At 37.5% G+C, this 18,748-nt stretch overlaps 1 protein-coding gene across 3 annotated transcripts in view; it reads left to right on the forward strand.

The window, feature by feature from the left end:
• Positions 1–18,748, forward strand: part of EEA1 (early endosome antigen 1) — a 76,221-nt gene that overhangs the window by 22,839 nt on the left and 34,634 nt on the right. For 2 of the 3 annotated variants that reach the window (XM_032208027.1, XM_032208029.1), the window contains 9 exons: positions 1,818–1,872; positions 1,994–2,059; positions 2,903–2,942; positions 3,774–3,881; positions 3,962–4,083; positions 5,909–6,064; positions 10,690–10,704; positions 12,450–12,566; positions 16,946–17,284. In XM_032208027.1, coding sequence (XP_032063918.1) covers positions 1,818–1,872; positions 1,994–2,059; positions 2,903–2,942; positions 3,774–3,881; positions 3,962–4,083; positions 5,909–6,064; positions 10,690–10,704; positions 12,450–12,566; positions 16,946–17,284 — 1,018 coding nt within the window. The remainder of the gene's footprint in view (positions 1–1,817; positions 1,873–1,993; positions 2,060–2,902; positions 2,943–3,773; positions 3,882–3,961; positions 4,084–5,908; positions 6,065–10,689; positions 10,705–12,449; positions 12,567–16,945; positions 17,285–18,748) is intronic. The other variant, XM_032208028.1, reaches the window with a different exon arrangement.

Consider the following 18,748-nt stretch of genomic DNA (forward strand, 5'->3'; position numbering starts at 1 on the left):
AGAGCAGTTGAGCTAGGCCACTGGTACTCAGTGTTTGGATGGAGGCAGCAGCGTTAGCATTTGGGAATAGAGAGGAGTGTAAGGGAAAGGCAACAGGAGTTTGCTGGATGGGGAGATGCAGGAGATGTGCTAAGAAGACAAAACTAACAGCACTAGCGGAAAGGGAGATTTAGTGAGGATTTGGATGGCAGTAAGAAAAACAAAGTTACAAGTCTAAAGTGATCAGTTACGCTTTTTTCCTTATTTCCTGTTCATTTTCTGCTGGGCAGTTAAGCCAAATTTAGGTTTTGTCTTATAAATGTCAAGCAAGACAGTGCTGGGAATATTGAGGCAACTATGGTAGAAGGGTGTTTTTTCTTGTTTTTCCCCTTTCCTCCCCTTCTTCTTCCCATATATTATGAGCTATTTTTTCAACAGTTCAAAAACTTACAAAGAACAGAGCATATTAAATGGTTTAGAATTGCAGATCTGGCATGTGTTCAGGCCAGGCTTTAATGTAGTTAATTGTTTCACCTGCCTGACATTACATTTCTAATCTACCATGTGAATATTAGCTGATTTACTTAATACTGGTGAGAAAGTTGCTCCTGCTTTTCCACCCCCAAGCAACGTATGGGTTTTGAATAGCAGTTACACCTGTCTCATTAAAATTGTATTTATGAACCTCCAGTTTATCTCACACAGGCCAAATAATGTGTAAAAAGCAAAAAATCTTCTGACAAAAATATCCTCCCAATATCACATCTTCATTTCACCATTAAAATCGGCAATTCTTGGAGTTTCTTTATTGTTCATTCAAGTGAACATATTTTGCTTGCTTCTTGATGACCCTGACCTGTTGCTAATGTGAACTGTAGGTTGAGTCTATTCCTTTGCAGTTTAGCTAAGAAATAACTTACTTTGTTTTTTTTTTCTCCAAAGTATGAGACAATTTAAAAGAACACCCGTGGAGGAGGGGATAATGCAGCACATGAACAATAAAATTGTATGGTGTAAAACAGAGAGAATATGTTGCTATTGTCGCCCACATATACATATTCTGTGTGCCCCTCAGTTATGCCACCATACAAGCAATAGGAAAGGATTTGTTTGCATGGTTTTAATGATCTATATATTCTACATTTGAAGTGGCCATATCTCAGTGATGCAACATTATAATTGTGTGTATTGCTATCTCCTTCTGTAAGGAGAACTGAGATTTAGAAAGGTGCTGTCTAAACCACAATTTAGCCTTGCATCTTGTGTTCTTGCATGGCTGGAGGCTTGAACATTAAATTTGAGAATTTTAAATCCCATCACTTTAGGCATTCAAACTATTAAGTGAGTGTATATGAATTGTTATGTGAATGAAAAATTATGTAACTACGTGTTTCTAAAATAGCATGCTGTCTCTTAGCATTGTTCCTTATGTGATATGGGAAATGAAGGAGAATAGACCTGTCCTTTTCATGACAAAGCGTGTTAAACATCCCAGTGCACAGCTGTGCAATTTTGAACTTGTGGTCAACCTGATGCACTGAATTAGATTTGCATTTTGGTTTTGTTTTCATGAGATTTTTTTCAAATCTATTTCTTTGCTTAGCCAGTGAATGTTTCAGCATTTTTTGGGTGATGTGCAAAATGAACTAATAAGTATCTATTATGCACTTTGTTCCAAATTTCAAAAAATATAACTGTATTTATGTAAGTTATACTTACGTAGTATATGCCTGTAACTGTCTTGCAGTTATTTAATATACATTATAACCTGTACATAATTGACAAAAATATAATGGCTGCATATTAATTTTCTCCACTCCATGGATATATTTATTCAGAGATGAAGTATCACTGCTCCGACAAGAAGTACAAGACTTGCAAGCTTCACTGAAGGTTGGAAAGATATTTTACTTGCATGTATTCCTCTGTTTCAAATTACAAATTAAGATGTTCCAGTATCTTGATTAAACTAATTTACAGTTCTCTTTCCCCCATCTCTTTTTTTTCTTTCTAGGAGGAGAGATGGTATTCAGAAGAGTTGAAGAAAGAACTAGAAAAATTGCAGGGGCAGCGGCAGCAAGTAATTGCTTTAAAATACTTGAAGCAGGTTTATCATCAGCATTGACATTGAAGATTAATACCTTTTTTGTAAGGCACGTGGCCTGATTTAGTTAGTTCCATAACTTGAATATTGACATGTTCTTGGAAATAAAGCTAGTTATCTCTCCACAGTGTTAACTATACATAAATATGAAGAAAAAAAGCTAAGAGAAGATAATGATTCTTCCATACTGCTTACAACATGTTCAGTTCAGACTTTCTGTTGAGCTTCTTCAGAACTCAGCTTATTGAAGACAACAAATTGAATGTAGTGTTTCACCTGTAATGAGAAAAGTCAGTGGGGTCTTTCTTGTAAAAACAGAAAAACAAACAAAAAACGTGGGGAAGAATAGTAGTGTGATTTCACAAGTCTATATGAACTGAACAAACGATTGAAAACAAATTTGTGTGTTGTGCCCTAAGGAAACTCACTTTGTTACTTAGATAAGCTACTTAGATAACTACAAGCTACTTAGATATTGGATTGAATATCTATGAACCTCAGAAATTATGTTCTGACAGAATGCCTTCTCAGATGTATTTAATAGTGTCTGTAACCTGTGTTTTAGGTCAGATTTCAATATTAAAGAAAAGAAAGGGGAGGGGGCTTAGAGTCTTGCAAGTCTGGAAGTTTGATAGCAATACAAGAAATAGAAAATCCTTTTCTTCCAGATATAAAAATACCTGATTTCAAACAATTATACTGCAGTATATGAGCATAGAAATCTTAATTTTTGTCTTTTCCAAAAGTGGGATGAACTTTTGAAGTAGTAGTTTTTATACCTTCTGTATAATGAAGCATTTATCCTTTTGTTTTCTTAAGGATTCTAAGTCTGATGGATTGACAACATCTGCATCTACAGGTGGCTAACATTTTATCGTATTAATTTCTGAATTATGTTGGGTTTTCTGAAGTTTTGTTCAGTGTAGCTTTTGGGTTGATGAAAAATCAGTTTTGGTAAGCTAAAAATATAACATGCTGAACTAGTACAATTACTGAAGCACTTGCTTGTGTTACTTGTTTTAAGACAGCTATAGTGTAGGGAAATGTTACAGAGGCTTGGGGTCTGTGATTTGTAAAAGTGAGAGTTTTCCTGCCTGTAAAAGCAGTTCTGTATTAGTAGTTTTAAACTTGTTTTAAATCATTTAATGTATTCAAGTCTTCTGCAGAGAAAGACCATGGCTGTATACATTTAAACTATATCATTTGTCAGTGCTGGTTTTATTCAGTGTTCTTCTGTACTGATTGCTAGCAAAGAAAACGATGAATTTTGTTGTTTTACTTGTTTTCCAGGCCAATAATTTTTGCACCATGTTTGTTTTCCATGAGGTACTCATGGAATAAGTTTTTTTCAAACGTATCCATAAAGTATCTGATCATGATTAAAGAGCTTTTAATCACAGTTCAGGGCTCATACTTCAGCACCATGTTACAGTGATCTGAAGGACTATTTGTGACTGGTGAAAACCAATATGTACTTAATTTTGCATAGTACTCTACTAGTAGCAGGTTCCACTGTCATGCTCATAGATATTTAACTTGAGTAAAGTCACTCACTTTATTAAGGTAATTGGATTAGCAAAGTGAACTTAGATTAATTTTTTATCTGCTGTGGTTTGTTATTGATGTGAGTAACTGTATAACCTTGTCCTAGCAATTCTGGAAATTAATACTGTTCTTTTTATGGAAATAGAATCATTAGAACGACAACTAGAAGAGATCCAAGTAGAAAATTTTAACATTAAGCAAATGAAAGACTTATTTGAGCAAAAAGCAGCACAACTGGCCACTGAAATTGTGGGTGAGTAATGAGGTCTGATTCTGTTCTCTGCTTATGTAGCTTGTGCAAGTGATCATTTATTCAACTTCCTTCTTAATTAGATCTTAAAGCAAAGTATGATGAAGAAATCAGCCTTCGGGAAGGTGCAGAACAGAAATTGACAAACCTAACACAAGAACTGCTGAAGGAGAGAAGTACAATAGAAGACTTAAAGACAGAGCTGGTATTCATATCACACTATTAATGTTTTTATAACTTTTGAGTCAAGGGGAAATATATCTACCTTATAAACACAGCTTTAAATTAGACAAACTGTTGAGATTGCAGACATCTGATTGTGGGTTAAAAGGAGGTTCAGAACACCATTGTTTCTGCTCTTTTTCAGTGACTTAAATTTTCAACATTTTTCCAGTGTATATTAAAATTTACCATAAGTTATGTTGTAGTCTTCTTGTTTGATGCTCTGCACTTCAATAATTTTTCAGAGTATCACAGCTCTGGATATGTTACGCAGTCCTGCACTTGGTGAATGCTGTTGTTGACTTCAGGAGCTGTCTTTAGATCACCCTTTTTCCATGAGGTGTTACACTATGACTGTCCCTGGACAGCTGCATTCATAAGGAGTGTTCACAGATGTGCTCCATGACATGGTGGCTAAATGTCTGGCAGCTGTCGTCTGTTAATGTTTTCCGTCTTGCTTTTGGCTGATGATACTGATATGTGCGTATTCCAAGATTTTGGCTCATGGTGTCTTTTAGAGATAGCCATGGCTTCTGGGAATGATCTCCATGACTCAGAAGTTGTGCTGCTTCCAAAGCAGTGGCTAAGGGACTTCCTAAATTCTTGCTTGTCTACCACTCAACCACTGCAAAGACTCCGGAGGACAGTAGGATGGTGTTTATTCCCCTTCTTCCCTGTAGTCAGCTGTCCTCAAGTGTTTACTGGTTCCTCTTGGCACTGACCAGCCACTGGACCTATCTATTCCTCTCTACCTGTTTAGTTTTGTCTTCCTTTCTCCTTCTAAACTAAAAGAGGGTAAATTCAATTTAGATATAAGGAATACATTCTTCATGCGGAGAGTGGTGAGGCACTGGCACAGGTTGCCCAGAGAAGCTGTGGATGCCCCATCCCTGGAGGTGTTCAAGGCCAGGCTGGATGGGGCTTTGGGCAGCCTGGTCTGGTGGGAGGTGTCCCTGCCCATGGCAGGGAAGTTGTCACTAGGTGATCTTTAAGGTCCCTTCCAACCCAAACCATTCTATGATTCTACATTCCTACCCTTTTTCCTGTACCTGTTCTCTACAAACTGAGAGCACTTTTCTCATCTTTCTTCACTGCTCAGTATTGCCTTCTACATTCCTTCACTCCATGAGTCTTCTCTTGGTAGGACTTCATGGTGCTTTAGATATAATTACCAGCAAATTTTATGTATGGGTCTAGAGTGAAGTGTGTCTGACAGTTCCTTCAAATATCTCCTTCAGTTGCCCTTTTTTTTTTGGTCTGTTGTTTTCTGAAATAGAAGTTCTTGAAGACATAAACAGTATCATTCTAAATCTGTCTTCTACTGGATTGTTATATGTCTCAGTCATGAGAGGGGCTTGTGTGTTTTACAGCAGTTTAACATATACAGTAATTTGTTCCGTAGAGTAGTAGAATCAATGTAACCTACTTCTCATGGCATTATGACTTCAGATAAATTTATTGCATTGATTCCTTGTCACTTCAGTGTTTTCTCTGAGTGAAGACCTCCTATACTTAGCCATCTACCTACTTGAAAATTGTAGGAATTCAGTCTCTGGGACCTTATCCCTTTTTGTCAGCTTTAGTTGAAAACAAGTTCAAAATTTAGAAGGCAAGAACTGACAAGCAGGCATTATCCTATTTCCTTTGGGAACAATACATACTTTGTTTTGTTGTTGTTGTTCCAGCTATAATACTATGTATGTCACCTTGTCTATAACTTGGTTTGAAAGATTTTGAGAGATGAAATTTGATGCTGGAAGAATGTCTGCCAATGTCATATTGCTCATTCCTACTTTTCTACTTTCCAGCTACAAAGGCCTGGTGTGGAAGATGTGGCCGTCCTGAAAAAGGAGCTGGTCCAAGTTCAGACGCTGATGGACAAAATGACTTTGGAGCGTGAGAGAGAATCTGAAAAGCTGAAAGATGAGTGCAAGCACTTACAGGCAGAGCAGGCGAACTCAGAGGTAATAGTCATACCAAAAGACATGTGTATTACCTTTGATGATATTTTTTTCATATGAAAATGGAAAATATGAATTTATAGTAATGAAAAAGCTTTGTTCTTAATAGGATCTCTAACTTATCTGAGAGACATGTTTATTTGATATTAACAGAATTATGCAATTTACTGTATTTACCCTCGAAACACCCCCATGCTTTTTGTTGCTGTCGTGGTTCCGCTCGAGTGGGCAGCCGAGCTCCACCACAGCCGCTCTCTCACTCCCCCTCCTCAAAGAGGAATGGGGAGAAAATATGTGAAAAGGGCTCAAGGATTGAGATAAGGACGAGAAAATCACGCAATAATTATTGTAACGGGCAAAACAGACTCGGCATAAGGAGATAGTAAGATTTATTGCCTACAACTAACAAGCGAGAGAAGTGAGAAAACAAAGGAAAAAAAAAAAACAAAAGCACCTTCCCCCCATCCACCCTCTTCCATCTCCTCCCCCCGAGCGGCGTAGGGGAACGGGGTAATGGGGGTTATGGTCAGTCTACAGCACTTCTTCTCTGCCGCTCCTTCTCGATCACTCTCGTCCCCTGTGCTGTGGGGTCCCACCCACGGGATGCAGTCCTTGATGAACTGATCTGGCGTGGGCTTCCCACAGGCAGCAGCTCTTCCAGAACTGCTCCAGATATGGGTCCGTACCACGGGGTCCATCCCTCAGGAGAAAACTGCTCCAACCTGGCTCCCCTACGGGCAGCAGCTCCTGCCAGATCACCTGCTCCTGCGTGGTCTCCTCTCCACGGGCTACAGGTCCGGCCCGGAATCTGCTCCGGCAGGGGTCTGTCACAGGCGGCAGCCTCCGTCGGTGCAGGGCCACCTGCTCCACCGTGGTCTCCTCCACGGGCTGCAGCATGGAACCCTGCTCCACCGTGGTACTCCATGGGCTGCAGGGGGACATCCTGCTTCACCATGGTCCTCACCACAGGCCGCAGGGGACTTCTGCTCCGGCGCCTGGAGCACCTCTCCCCCTCCTTCTACACTGACCTTGGTGCAAGGCTGTTCTCCCACTCCCTTGACTCTCCCGGCTGCTGTGTGGCGCAGCGTTTTTTCCCTGTCTTAAATATGCTCTCACAGAGGCGCAAAACAACATCGCTTATTGGCTCGGATCTGGAAAACAATGGGGCCCTTCCCAAACATGGGGCAGCTTCTAGATCTTTCTCACAGAAACCACCCCTATGGCTCCCTGCTACCAAAACCTTGCCACGTAAACCCACTACAGTTGCAAAACCTTTTCTTGGCAGAAAAGTTATTACAAGAGCCTAATAGCAGAGCAAAAGACCTTCTGGTAGAGCTGTGTTCTGCTTGGAGAGAGAAATAGAGCAGTACTTGTGTGATTCAGAGAAGTGTTTCTGATAGTGAGCTACATGTAGATAAAAACAGTTATTGAAAATTATGGCTTTAGTTTAATATTAGAGTTGATGTGTTTGAAAATGGATGCTAGAGTGTTAAAATGTATGAGAAGAATTATTAATACAAAGTAGATAATTTGAGGACATGGAATTATAGGACATCTAACTCTTAAGCTTACTGAAGATTTAAAAAATCTCAATGGATGTTATGTATATATATGGTTTTCATTTTTCTTTATCTAGCTTTTACTATTGAATTTGGAAACCTTTCTACTGCTAGTATTTATTGGAGATATATTTTGTGTGTAAGATACAAATCTCTTTCTCCTCCTTGCCAAAATCTACTACATAATAGCCTCCAAATGTTGCTTGTTATTCACTATACAAGAAAGTGAGTGATTCCCAGGCCTCTCACCATGGCTTAAAGTCAAGATGGCAGTATGTCACTTATAGTCTGTTTCAGGCAACAGCATTGTAGTTTTCTTCCCTGTTTGCTCTTTTCCTTGAGTTAGTTACTTTTTTGTTAGCATTTTTTTCTCCATAGTTCCTTGGATTTAAAGCTTTTACATTCCATCTGTAAATTGGAACCTCACTTGTTTATTTGAGTTGTGGAATATGCTGGTTTCTTCTCAGAATTACTTTCTGAAGGCTTGCTTCTCTTTTAGCTGAGTCAGTAGAAGATGTCTTAAATTGCTGATGGGAGATTTGAAAGCATTTGTCCACTTCTGTTATTCATGTATATACAACTGATGAGAACTCTGTATAGGATGCAAAACTACCTAGCTTTCCCATAGCAAATGTTTGTGGATTTTCTTTTGTGTGTGTTTTTTGTTGTTGTTTGTATGTTTGTTTTTTCTTGGTTTTGGTTCCTCTGCTTTTCCAGTACTGAAAGCTTCCATTTCCATGCAGGCTAGAGTAAAAGCAATGCAAGAGCTCTGACTTGGATTTTTTAGGTGGAATCTTACTCCTCAAACTGTCCTGAGATAGAGTCATGTCACATCTCTCCTGGCTAAGGCCTGTTTGATGTTTAACACAATAGTAAGGGAAGAGTTGTTGACAAGAAATCCTAATAAAAATCCGCTATCACCAAGAAGGCTTTGTCTAACATAATTTATTCTGCAAAAGAATTCTTGTACTAGGTGTTGCATCTTACTTGTTGTTGGTGTAACTTGACTAACTGTTGTTCCCCCACCACTGCAACAAGGCCAGCAAAATGATGCAGAATTATGGTCCCTAGTTAAACATGTTCACTGCAGAATTCCTCAGCTTATGTGAGGAAATGAGTAGAGTTTCTGTAGGATTTATACTATCCTCCATCCTGCTGAGACTTCTGAACATGAAGAATTCCTGACATCTTGTTGTCCTGGGGTTTCATGTGTCCTAGATTTCAGAAATGCAATTTTAAATTTCTAGTTCTTAATTTTCACTGAAGAACTTCAGAGAAGCTCTGCCCTGTATTATTTTAAACTCCTTAGGGCTTTCCATCCTGCCTTCCCCTGAACACTCCAACAGATATGCAGAGCTCCAGGAATTGTAGAAGTGTACAGGATAGAACTAAATGAATCTACCATTGTTTTCAATTTAAAATTATGTATGCCAAGAGCTTCATCATACATGAAAAAAGGAGTATCACAGTTGGAGTTAGGAATATGATGTGGTTATGTGGCCATGTAAGTTGCTGCATCATTGTAATTTGGTTTTAACTGTGAGATCCCACAACTATGCTGCAGAATTCAAATTTCTTTTCAAAATACAGTCTTTGTAGTCTCTTGTGGTTTTGGATATCGTAGTTAGTTTTCATGTGAAGATAAAATGACATAGTGACAGAGGCATAATGAAAATCAACTTGAAACACTCACAGCAACATGAGTTGTTCCTGTTTCCTCAAATTAGGTATGTTTTTCTGACATAACTAGCCATTTTAAAATTTAGCTTTAACATGCAGCTTTTAACAGGAAAAAAGACAAACGAAGAAGGTTTTTCAGTCCTGATGGGAGTAATGGCAAATGGAGGAGAAGGCTGCATGATAACCCTGGCTGCTCCCAGAAGAACAGTCTAAGAAGTCTTAGATGTTATAGAAGGTTTATAAAGCACAGTGCAGTAATTATAAATTGGGTACCTATGTAGTATCATCAGTATGAGCTGTTGCATGAAAGAATATGGTATGCAGGGGCAGTCTGTTTCTTCTCAGAAAAGTTACCGTCTTCTCTGCTTAATTCAACATAGGACAACAATAGCCTAAGGCACAGGTAGCAAGACATATTCAAAATAAAAGCTTTTCTGTCGATGCAAAGTGTCAGTAGGTTACACTTTAAAAAACAAAACAAAACTGAGTTCATAGCGGTGAAAACTCTACTTTAAAACAAACAAACAAAACTACATCTTTGAAAAGTATTAGCCATAAGAAAACAAGAAGTGGAAATTCATTGGTCAGAATTAGTGCAGTTTTGTCCATAAAAGTTTGGCTGTGTTACACCTCAGCTTTGCTCTTTAAGTCAACTTCAAGGCTGAAAGAGTAAAATGGTTCTTGTGTCATCCTTGGCCATTTTGCTGGGATGGGTGAGACAATGTATATTAATATTGGTTTCCAAAGTGACACTTCTTTAAAATAAGGTAGATTTATAGTCTGGGTGAAGAGAATAACAAAGGTCTTCCTAACTCTAAATGGGCATCTTAAACACTACAGGAAAGGGAGAACATGAAGGATAGTATACATCTGCAGTTGTCACCCAGACGTTTTCATTATTGTTCTTTCATTTTGTTGGGTGTTACACCCTTATTTCAGAGTTGTGCCTGAAGCTCTGGTGAAACTCTGGTGTCTGGTTATCTACCTCAGAACGATCATTCTGAGATACTCCTTCCATGTATAGATTCACTATAGGGAATCCTGTATAATGAACACATTATGAAAACAACTGCACTGTTGTAGAGCTAAGCATTTCTATGAATCTCTGCAGACTGGGATTTGTTTCAGTATCTGATAAATGTTCCTACAGATTGTTATGTTGAATGTCTAAGTTATTAAACAAGATTAGTAGATTAAGTTATGGAAAGAATTGATAAAGACAGGACTGTTTTTTTTTTCTTCTTTCTTTTTTTTTTTAAACTAAGCATATGCATTAAACCCAGCAATGTTTGACAAATTTGAGGAAGCTTATCTGCTAACAGCTTTTGTCACTGCTTGTTTCCATCTTTCATCCATCCATTTTATTTTTTTTTCTGCTTTCTAATGGAGACGCTTACATTTGAGGTAACTTTTTTGAAAACTTCTTATTGTTACATTAGTTTTCTGTCTTACCGAGATAATTTTAGGAGGTTGTTAAACAGGTGAGTTCCTATTTGCTTATTGTTCTATCGCTTAATTTTTCATTAATCATATGTACACATCAACCAGACAATATCTGGAATGAATACTCATCCATGATGTATTCCCATTTTTAGAATGAAATATAGGACAGCTCTTTGATTTGTAATTGAGAGAAGTGTATCTTAATGCATATAAATCATGGTTCTAGTTTGAACAGTTGCAGTGGCAACCTTAGCAAGGTTCTGCATATTTTCTGCATCTTCTCTCAGTAGTGAAAGCTGTTTTCTAAGAACATCCTGGAATATTTGTCTGCCTAAGATATTTGTCTGAGATATTTGATATTCGAGATATTTGTCTCAGGTATTTGTCTAAGATAATTTGTCTGCCCAGGATATATTTTAACTAATAGCTATTTAATATAACAGCCTTGTAAACTACAGGATTACAGAAACTCAGTATTAATAATGATATGTAGCCACACAATAAATGTGTTCGTATCTTCTCTTTGGTCATCCTTTTTGCATAGGAAGGTCATGATATGTTTATTGTCTACTACTTCTGATCTTCTACTTTAGTTCATTCTTGAATTCAGCATTTATATCTTTCTGCTTTATCTGTGGTTGTGAGAACAATAGGAAAAAAATGAAGGTCATTGAAATGACGTATTTAAAGTGAGTGGATTCATACAGAACATTTCATTTTCTGTATTACAAATATTCAAGGAAACTTCATTGGTGTGTTTGTCAAAAAGAAGCTGAGCATTAATAGCAAGTACATCAACTGCTAGCTTCTGGTAATGTTCTAAAAATGTGTTCTAATTAGGTAACTCAGTATTCATTAACCTTCTGTAAAAACAATTACCTATTCTGTCCAGCATAAGAATCAGATTTTACTTTTTAAAATTATATATGGAGAGATCCCACTTTTGAAAGAATCCTTTTTTTTCTTTTCTTTTTCTTTTACTATTTTTTACAAATTCTCTGGTATCTGCAGAAGGTCACAGGGTGACTGAAATACATGATATTATTTCCCATTAAAATGAGCACAACATGCTTTAGGGCAGCTTTTGTTACCCATCTAAAGTCTTTTTTGTTTGTTTTTCTTACTGTATACAAATACTATGTGGTCATTGGTATATTCTGTTTTGTACCAATCCTGTTTGATAGGGTAGTATTTGTTATCCTGATTATGCTGACCTGCAAGGTCAATGTATCCAAAAGTCATACACCAAGTTTGCATCAGATGCCAGACTCAAAGCTTCTAGTACCTTTTCCAGTGCTTTATCCTTACAAGGCAGACAAAGGTTTTGGTAGTATAACCCCAATGATTTTTGGAGGGGAGGGGCTTCACCTCGAGCTAGAACTGTGATAGTGATTAATGGATAATCTGTTGTGATTTTCAATGCTTGTGGGCCCAACGTGGTGTTTTCTGTTGGGCTGGGACAAATTTTTGTCTTCTGAAATAGCATGTGAATTAATCTTTACTGGGAAATTATGCTCATTGGTACTTCTATAGCTGATGGTGCTCTGAGATGAGTTGAGTTTTCAGGAGTTTTTTATTTATTTATTTCCCTTCCTTTAGCTGTTTATGTGTATACAAGATGCCTTTTATTTTGCTACCAAACATATTGCTTCGGTTTGGGTTATTCACAACTTTGCTTTAAATGTGGATTTTGTTTGTTTGTTCAGGCTACCATTAATCAGTTAAGAGCTGAACTTGCCAAAGGACCTCAGGAGGTAGCAGTGTATGTTCAGGAGCTGCAAAAACTTCAAAGTTCAGTCAAGGAGCTAGAACAGAAAAACCAGGTGAGAATACTGTTATTTCCTATACTTGTCAGTTCACATTAAAATGGAAACATACCACACATTGCCTTGGGAAGTGTTGAAGACTGTAACAAAACACTTCTTGGTGTTGCAGAAGTTGAGAATTCCTTTACCATTTCACTTAGCATATGAAGGATATTGTAATGTACAAGCAAACAGTGTTTCTTAAATGATCATCAGTACATTTCAACTTAGCTCCTCTGGCTTGTGTTTGCAGGTTTCTAACTGCTGTAGTTTATGCAGCATTGCCATCTCACACATTAGAAGAATAAAGCTGTAACGATCAAAATATTGTGATGTTTCTGTAAAAATCAACATTCAGAAGGCATTTTGAGATCTCGTTGTTAGTCTTACACTTTCTTTGCCTTTATATCAGTGTTGTACTAGTGTTGTATTTTCTGACCTTTTATTAGAGTCATGAATGGTGGAAAATTGAAATAAGCTCCTGAAGCTTCTTAGCTGATAAGTACTTGAGAGCTTTTATCAAAGCCCGGTGAGCTTGCTGCATTTTGCATTTGCATTAAGAAAGCATGTAGTGTTAGGTAATAAATAGAGATAAGGAAAGAAAGGAGACAAGGAAAAAGATGTATATTGGTTATTGTTGTGCGTGTATATATAATACCGTATATATACTGTGAACGTTACATTTGTATTTAACAGCAACATTGTCAATCTTGGGGGAAAAAATGGAAAGGACAGGGACCAAGCAGTATATATTTAAAGTAATTTAATATTTAAAAACCATTTTAAAAGATATAATAGAGTACAATTTGGTAAATTAAACTTGGCTTTGGTAGTATGACTCTTGTTTTAGCTCATAAAATAAAGTGCAGAACTGAGATGGTGAGAATTATCGTGCTGTTCCTTCCACAGACCAGCAACACTGAATAAAGCTTGTGGCAAAATTATTTCTATAAAGCACAGGGCACTTGCCTGAATGTATTGCTGTTGCATTTACAGCATGAAGTGAAACAGATTGATGAATAAGATGACTATACTTTAAGAGAGTGTCCTCTGCCATGTCAGGTTAACACCAAACACCACATGAGGAACAGAGAGAGCAGAAGTGAACTTTTCTTGAAAGAAGAAAAGAAAACTTTTTCTTGAAAGAAGCTACTTTTCTTGTTTCAGTGACTTAAAGCAGTTTACAGCTTATGTAGCTTATGGTATGCTAGCCAAGGAACCTTGGCCTTGGAGGACTTGGTCCTAGAGTAGGAAAAGGTAAGACTAGCTTCCCAAACAACAGAAATTGCCCTACCTTCAGTGTGTGCTCCTTGAAGAAGCTGTCAGGAAGGCAGGATGTGCTATTAGCTGCATCCATACATGATGTTTTGCTGTGTACATCCTTGTATAATTTCATTCTAATGCACGAAGATATTTCTGTGCATTGATGCAGAGTTTTCCAAGATCATGTACAACCTCAAGTAAGCAAGCCATTTCTTGTATTTCTGGAAGCTATACTGAGAAGAGCAGATGACAAGCACATAAGATCAGTTTTCTGAGAACAGTAGGAATTGACTTCCCTTCATTTATAAAACTCTGTAATTATGGGGCTTGGCCTGCTTTGCACTGCCAGTCAATGCTTTGGAGGCTAGTAATGGCCTGTAGCCCAGAGGAGACCTAATGTGAAAAAAAAGCATCTCTGCTGAAGTATAAAACTTGCTTTAATTTCCAACCCATTGCATGTGGGTTTTCTGTTTTCTTTTAGGAAATTTTTGATGCATTATCTACATGGAAAAATGCTTAGTTTCCAACTTACTACTGACATAACTGTTCTGAAATTCAGCCGGTTACCACAGTGTTCATTCTTTAATGCCTAACCATTGTGACTGCACAGTTTGTATTACATTCTTCTTGCATGTTTCCATGGAGCAATATAAAAGAAGGGATCAGAGTTGTGTTTCAGCTTATATCTTGTGAGCTTCGAAGGCTCAGGTCTTTGTTGCGGGCTGGAACACACTGACAATCCCTTTTTCTTTTCTGTGGAAATGAAACCCAAGCCATGGGGAAGAGAATGTGACACATGCCTTTTTTTTAAATCTGGGATGCAGCTGGGACATGCATCCAAACAGGAAATGCTACTGGGTTCCCTGGTAAAACCTGAATGATGATACATACATTAGCAGCTCTGTGGCCTCAAGTTTACTTGTGGGCTCCAGACACAAACAGAGGTAGAAGGCTGTCAGGCAAACACAGCTCTTGTCTTGAGAAAGCAGCAGTAACTGTTTGTGGCTTTGTCAGGCTATTTGTGACTGCAGAAGGTGTTCAGCTTTCAGGGGCAGAGGCTCTGAGTTGCAGCCTGTTAACTCGACCTTGCAGTTTTAAACATGAATATTCACTGTTCTATTGCTCAACAGAGCAGGGAGGGGAAGAGAAGCGCCAAATACAGGGCAGCATCTTGAACCATGCGTAGCTGCTGCTCTTGGCTGTCCTTTGAATAACTTGTAATGAGATGGTGAAGAAGCTTTGCTTCTCTTTTGTTTTAAGTAATGCCCATGAATGCTTCCCAAAGTCTCATACTGCTTCAAGACAATGTTGGTTATTCCTCTTTCTCTTTTTTTTTTTTTTTTTTTTTTTACCTCCCAGCTTTACTTGAAAATTTGAAAATTTGTGTGCTCTGCACTGACTCATGATGAAATAACTCACAGCAGTTCTACATTTGACATGCGGATCTAGTTATGAAGTACTAGTAATACTAATATCTTTTTTTCTAACTTGTCGAGTTCTGATGAAAAAGCTACTGTGGTGTGTTAGCATTTTGGGAACATGATTCAGCCTAAACGTTAATGATCCTGGCTGGCCGTTTCTTGGTAATGAAAAGGGAATTGCAACTTTATTTTAGATTCAGTGTGAAAGCAGCAGGAGCCTTGTCACTGACTTCAGGAGGGTAAAGGTGACAAATGACCTCATTATGTTCTTGAAGTTTTTTATTCCTTCTTGTTTTGTACATTTATATATGCCTGTACAAAAACTTCTGCATACCTGTAACAGCAACAATTTGTTTTGTTTTTCAAGAAACACTTCAAAATACACTACTTCAGGTCTTGGATGAACTATGCTTTAGAAAGTATATATTTTTAAATGGACACTTAAGGTATTAAATGTATTTGTTCTCACCTGGATTGCTAAACTGCTAGAGTTGCCATTTTAAAGATTTATTGTTGTTTTCTAACATCTCTTTTAAAAAAGATACTCCCATTTATCATTAGTGTAAAATACAAGTGTGTGGTTTCTAATGGTCAGTATAGCTGTCATTCGTTAAAATCTGTAAAGAACAGATTCAACTTATTTGGATAATTTTATTTCTGGCAAAACAGATTTCATCCCTGGATACTATGTGGAAGTGTGCTTTTAAGATGTTCAGCGTAGCCAGAATTACAGCTCTGTCTGTCTTCTCTTGGAACAGTGTTGCTCCAGAGTTGCAGAACTGTCTGAAGTTTTCATGCATAAGATTGACCTCAGCGTTGGCATTTTTTCAAGCTGACATGTTAGAAATACTCTTTCTTTTTCTGTGCTTTAATTGAAAGGGTCACTAGAGAATGTAGTAGTCATTGAAACTGCAGGAAGAACACAAGGATTTGAAAGGTGTGCATAATAATGCTCCACTGAGATACTGCAGTATCTTACTAATATCTAAATGGAACTTGCTAATACATTTCAAGAAGACAGAATGAATTACCCAAGCTGGATGGTGACCAGGGCCTCCTTGCAATTGAATTTCTGTGCTTCAGAAAATTCCAGTGGAAGATTGAAATGGTTCTCATGGCTTCTTTGTCATGCTTGTAGATCTCTGAAATTGAAGTTAATGCTTAACCTAAGCTTGGGAGAAAACATAAACTTTCCTGAAATATATATTGCCCTTTAAGATACTTAATTTCTATCTGAATATAGTTTTGATGAGGTCATGAAAATTGGCTAAAAAAAATGTAATAGCTGAAATTTATCTATAAATATATATATATATATGTATATATAATATATAAATATATATATATATATTTGGCATGTGTCAATGTGTGCTTTCTCCAAGCAAATGCAGTTGTAATAGCCTGTGATTTGAACTTTTCTGGGAAAGCAAATTATTTTTCAGGATACATGAATGGAGCATGTATGGTGTTCTCAGTAAGAGGAGGTGGATTTATGTGAAAATTTGAAAACCAATACAACCAGGTGAAACTCTGGGCATTGTGGGCTCTGGAGTTAACTTCTGTAATATGAAATAGAGATCAGAATTTCCTTTAATAAGACTTTTGAATGAGTTCTTTGCTGTTCTGCATCGGCACTTGAGAAGGCATTTGTATAATGTATTGAATGGGTGTAAGCAGAATTGCAATTGAACTGCTGTGTAACTTTGTTTGTAGAGTCTGAGTGAGAAGCTGCTGAAGAAAGAGCAGGAATACAGCCAGCTAGAAGAAAAACATGATGAGATATCTGTGAGCAAAAAGAACGTGCAGGCAAGCTTTCACCAGAAGGACCTGGACTGCCAACAGCTTCAGGCGAAGCTGTCTGCATCTGAAGCCTCGATACAGAGATTACAGACAGAGCTAGGTGAGAAGGGAGAAGCAAGCCAGAAGCTTAAAGAAGAATTATCTGAAGTAGAGACAAAGTACCAGCATCTCAAGGCAGAATGCAAACAGCTCCAGCAGCAGAGGGAGGAAAAAGAACAGTATGGCCTGCAGCTCCAGAGCGAGCTCAGTCAGGTAAGGTCGTTAAACCTCCCAGACCATCATCCTATTAGGACCATTCCTTAAACCATACCATTAGGTTTTATTAGCTGTGCTTTTCCTTGTTGAAGGGGAGTAGAAAAGTAGGTAACTGGTATTTCAATAAGTCACTTTTTCTTAGAGACTTAAGAAGAAAACAGGCAAAAAGAAGAGCCTGTGATATGAGTGCTGAAAGCCTTTGCTGTTTGTATGTCATACGAATCCTTTTCATAGGCCCAAATGCTCATCAAGGGCAAATGAACACAGCTGTAGCCCCCGTGGCACAGTCAAACTCAATGAGATCTACAATTCCAGCTATGTTTCTACATTTTTACTTCTGGGAATACTAATATAACATCTAGATATCTGTAGTATAATTCACCTTTTTCAGAAGGGGAAACTACATTTCTGTTCTAGTTCTGTTCTAATTACCTGTCTTTACACAAATAGCTTTCAGTTTTGAAGATGTAGCTTATTTCTTGTGTTCTGAGAATTTACAGGACTCTCTTGCGTATTAATAAATAAGATTTTATTTATTTAGTGAAACAGGTTTCTTGTTCATTCTCCTTCTCTTATTGTGTTAAATGAACTCTTCCTTCATCCTCCATCTTTTTTCCTCTGCTTTTTTCTGTTGGTGAAAAAGGCATAAAATTCCCTGAAATAAGGGGTGTATTGTCAAATGAGAATGCAGCCCAGAATATTGAGTTTCCATGGAAAATATGGTAATGGGCAATTCCTAAGAAGTCAGCAAGATTATTTATTTTGGTTCAGTAATGTAGCTGAACCTATAAAGAGTTGAGGCTATGAAAAAAAATCAAGTAGAGTATCAGAAATAGTAAGATTACTACTTGAAGTCAAACTACTCCATAGGAAGTGTGAAAAATTAAAGTCCTCTTGTTACATTAGAACTGAACAATTGTTTTGTTTTAAAATTTGAATAGTGAATGTAGTAGAGAATACTTAGTGTGAAGAGCAGGGATAATAAGGTCTTAATGTTGCTTCCCTTGAACCTATCCACTAACACATGTTGTCTGTGGCTAAGAGAACACCTAGTACAGTCATGCCTCCACTATCTCCATATTATTCTGCTGTGTACAATGAGTTATGGAAGCAAGACTTTCATACAACATTGAGCATGCTGACTTTTGAGGCTGCCTTCAAGTTGTTTTATCTAGTGTCTTGGGGAGTAATACATTAAACTGAAGAAAATTTGCACATCAGGAGTCCAGTTCTAAGATAGAATTATTTATTTATTTATTTATTAGGATGGAGCACTTCATTTTAAACTTTTGCTGTAACTTTATTACTTTAAAGTGAGTGTTTCTTAGTTTTCAATCCTTTGTCAAAGTTGCAAGCTCTGCATGTGTAGTTTATTTTGGAAGAAAATAAACTATACAGAACTTCATTTATGTATCCCCAAAATGTCTTTCCTTATCCCGTCAGTCTTTTTTCGGTGGGAGA

Source organism: Aythya fuligula, chromosome 1 (genome assembly GCF_009819795.1).
Source record: "Aythya fuligula isolate bAytFul2 chromosome 1, bAytFul2.pri, whole genome shotgun sequence".
NCBI classification, from domain to species: Eukaryota; Metazoa; Chordata; class Aves; order Anseriformes; family Anatidae; genus Aythya; species Aythya fuligula.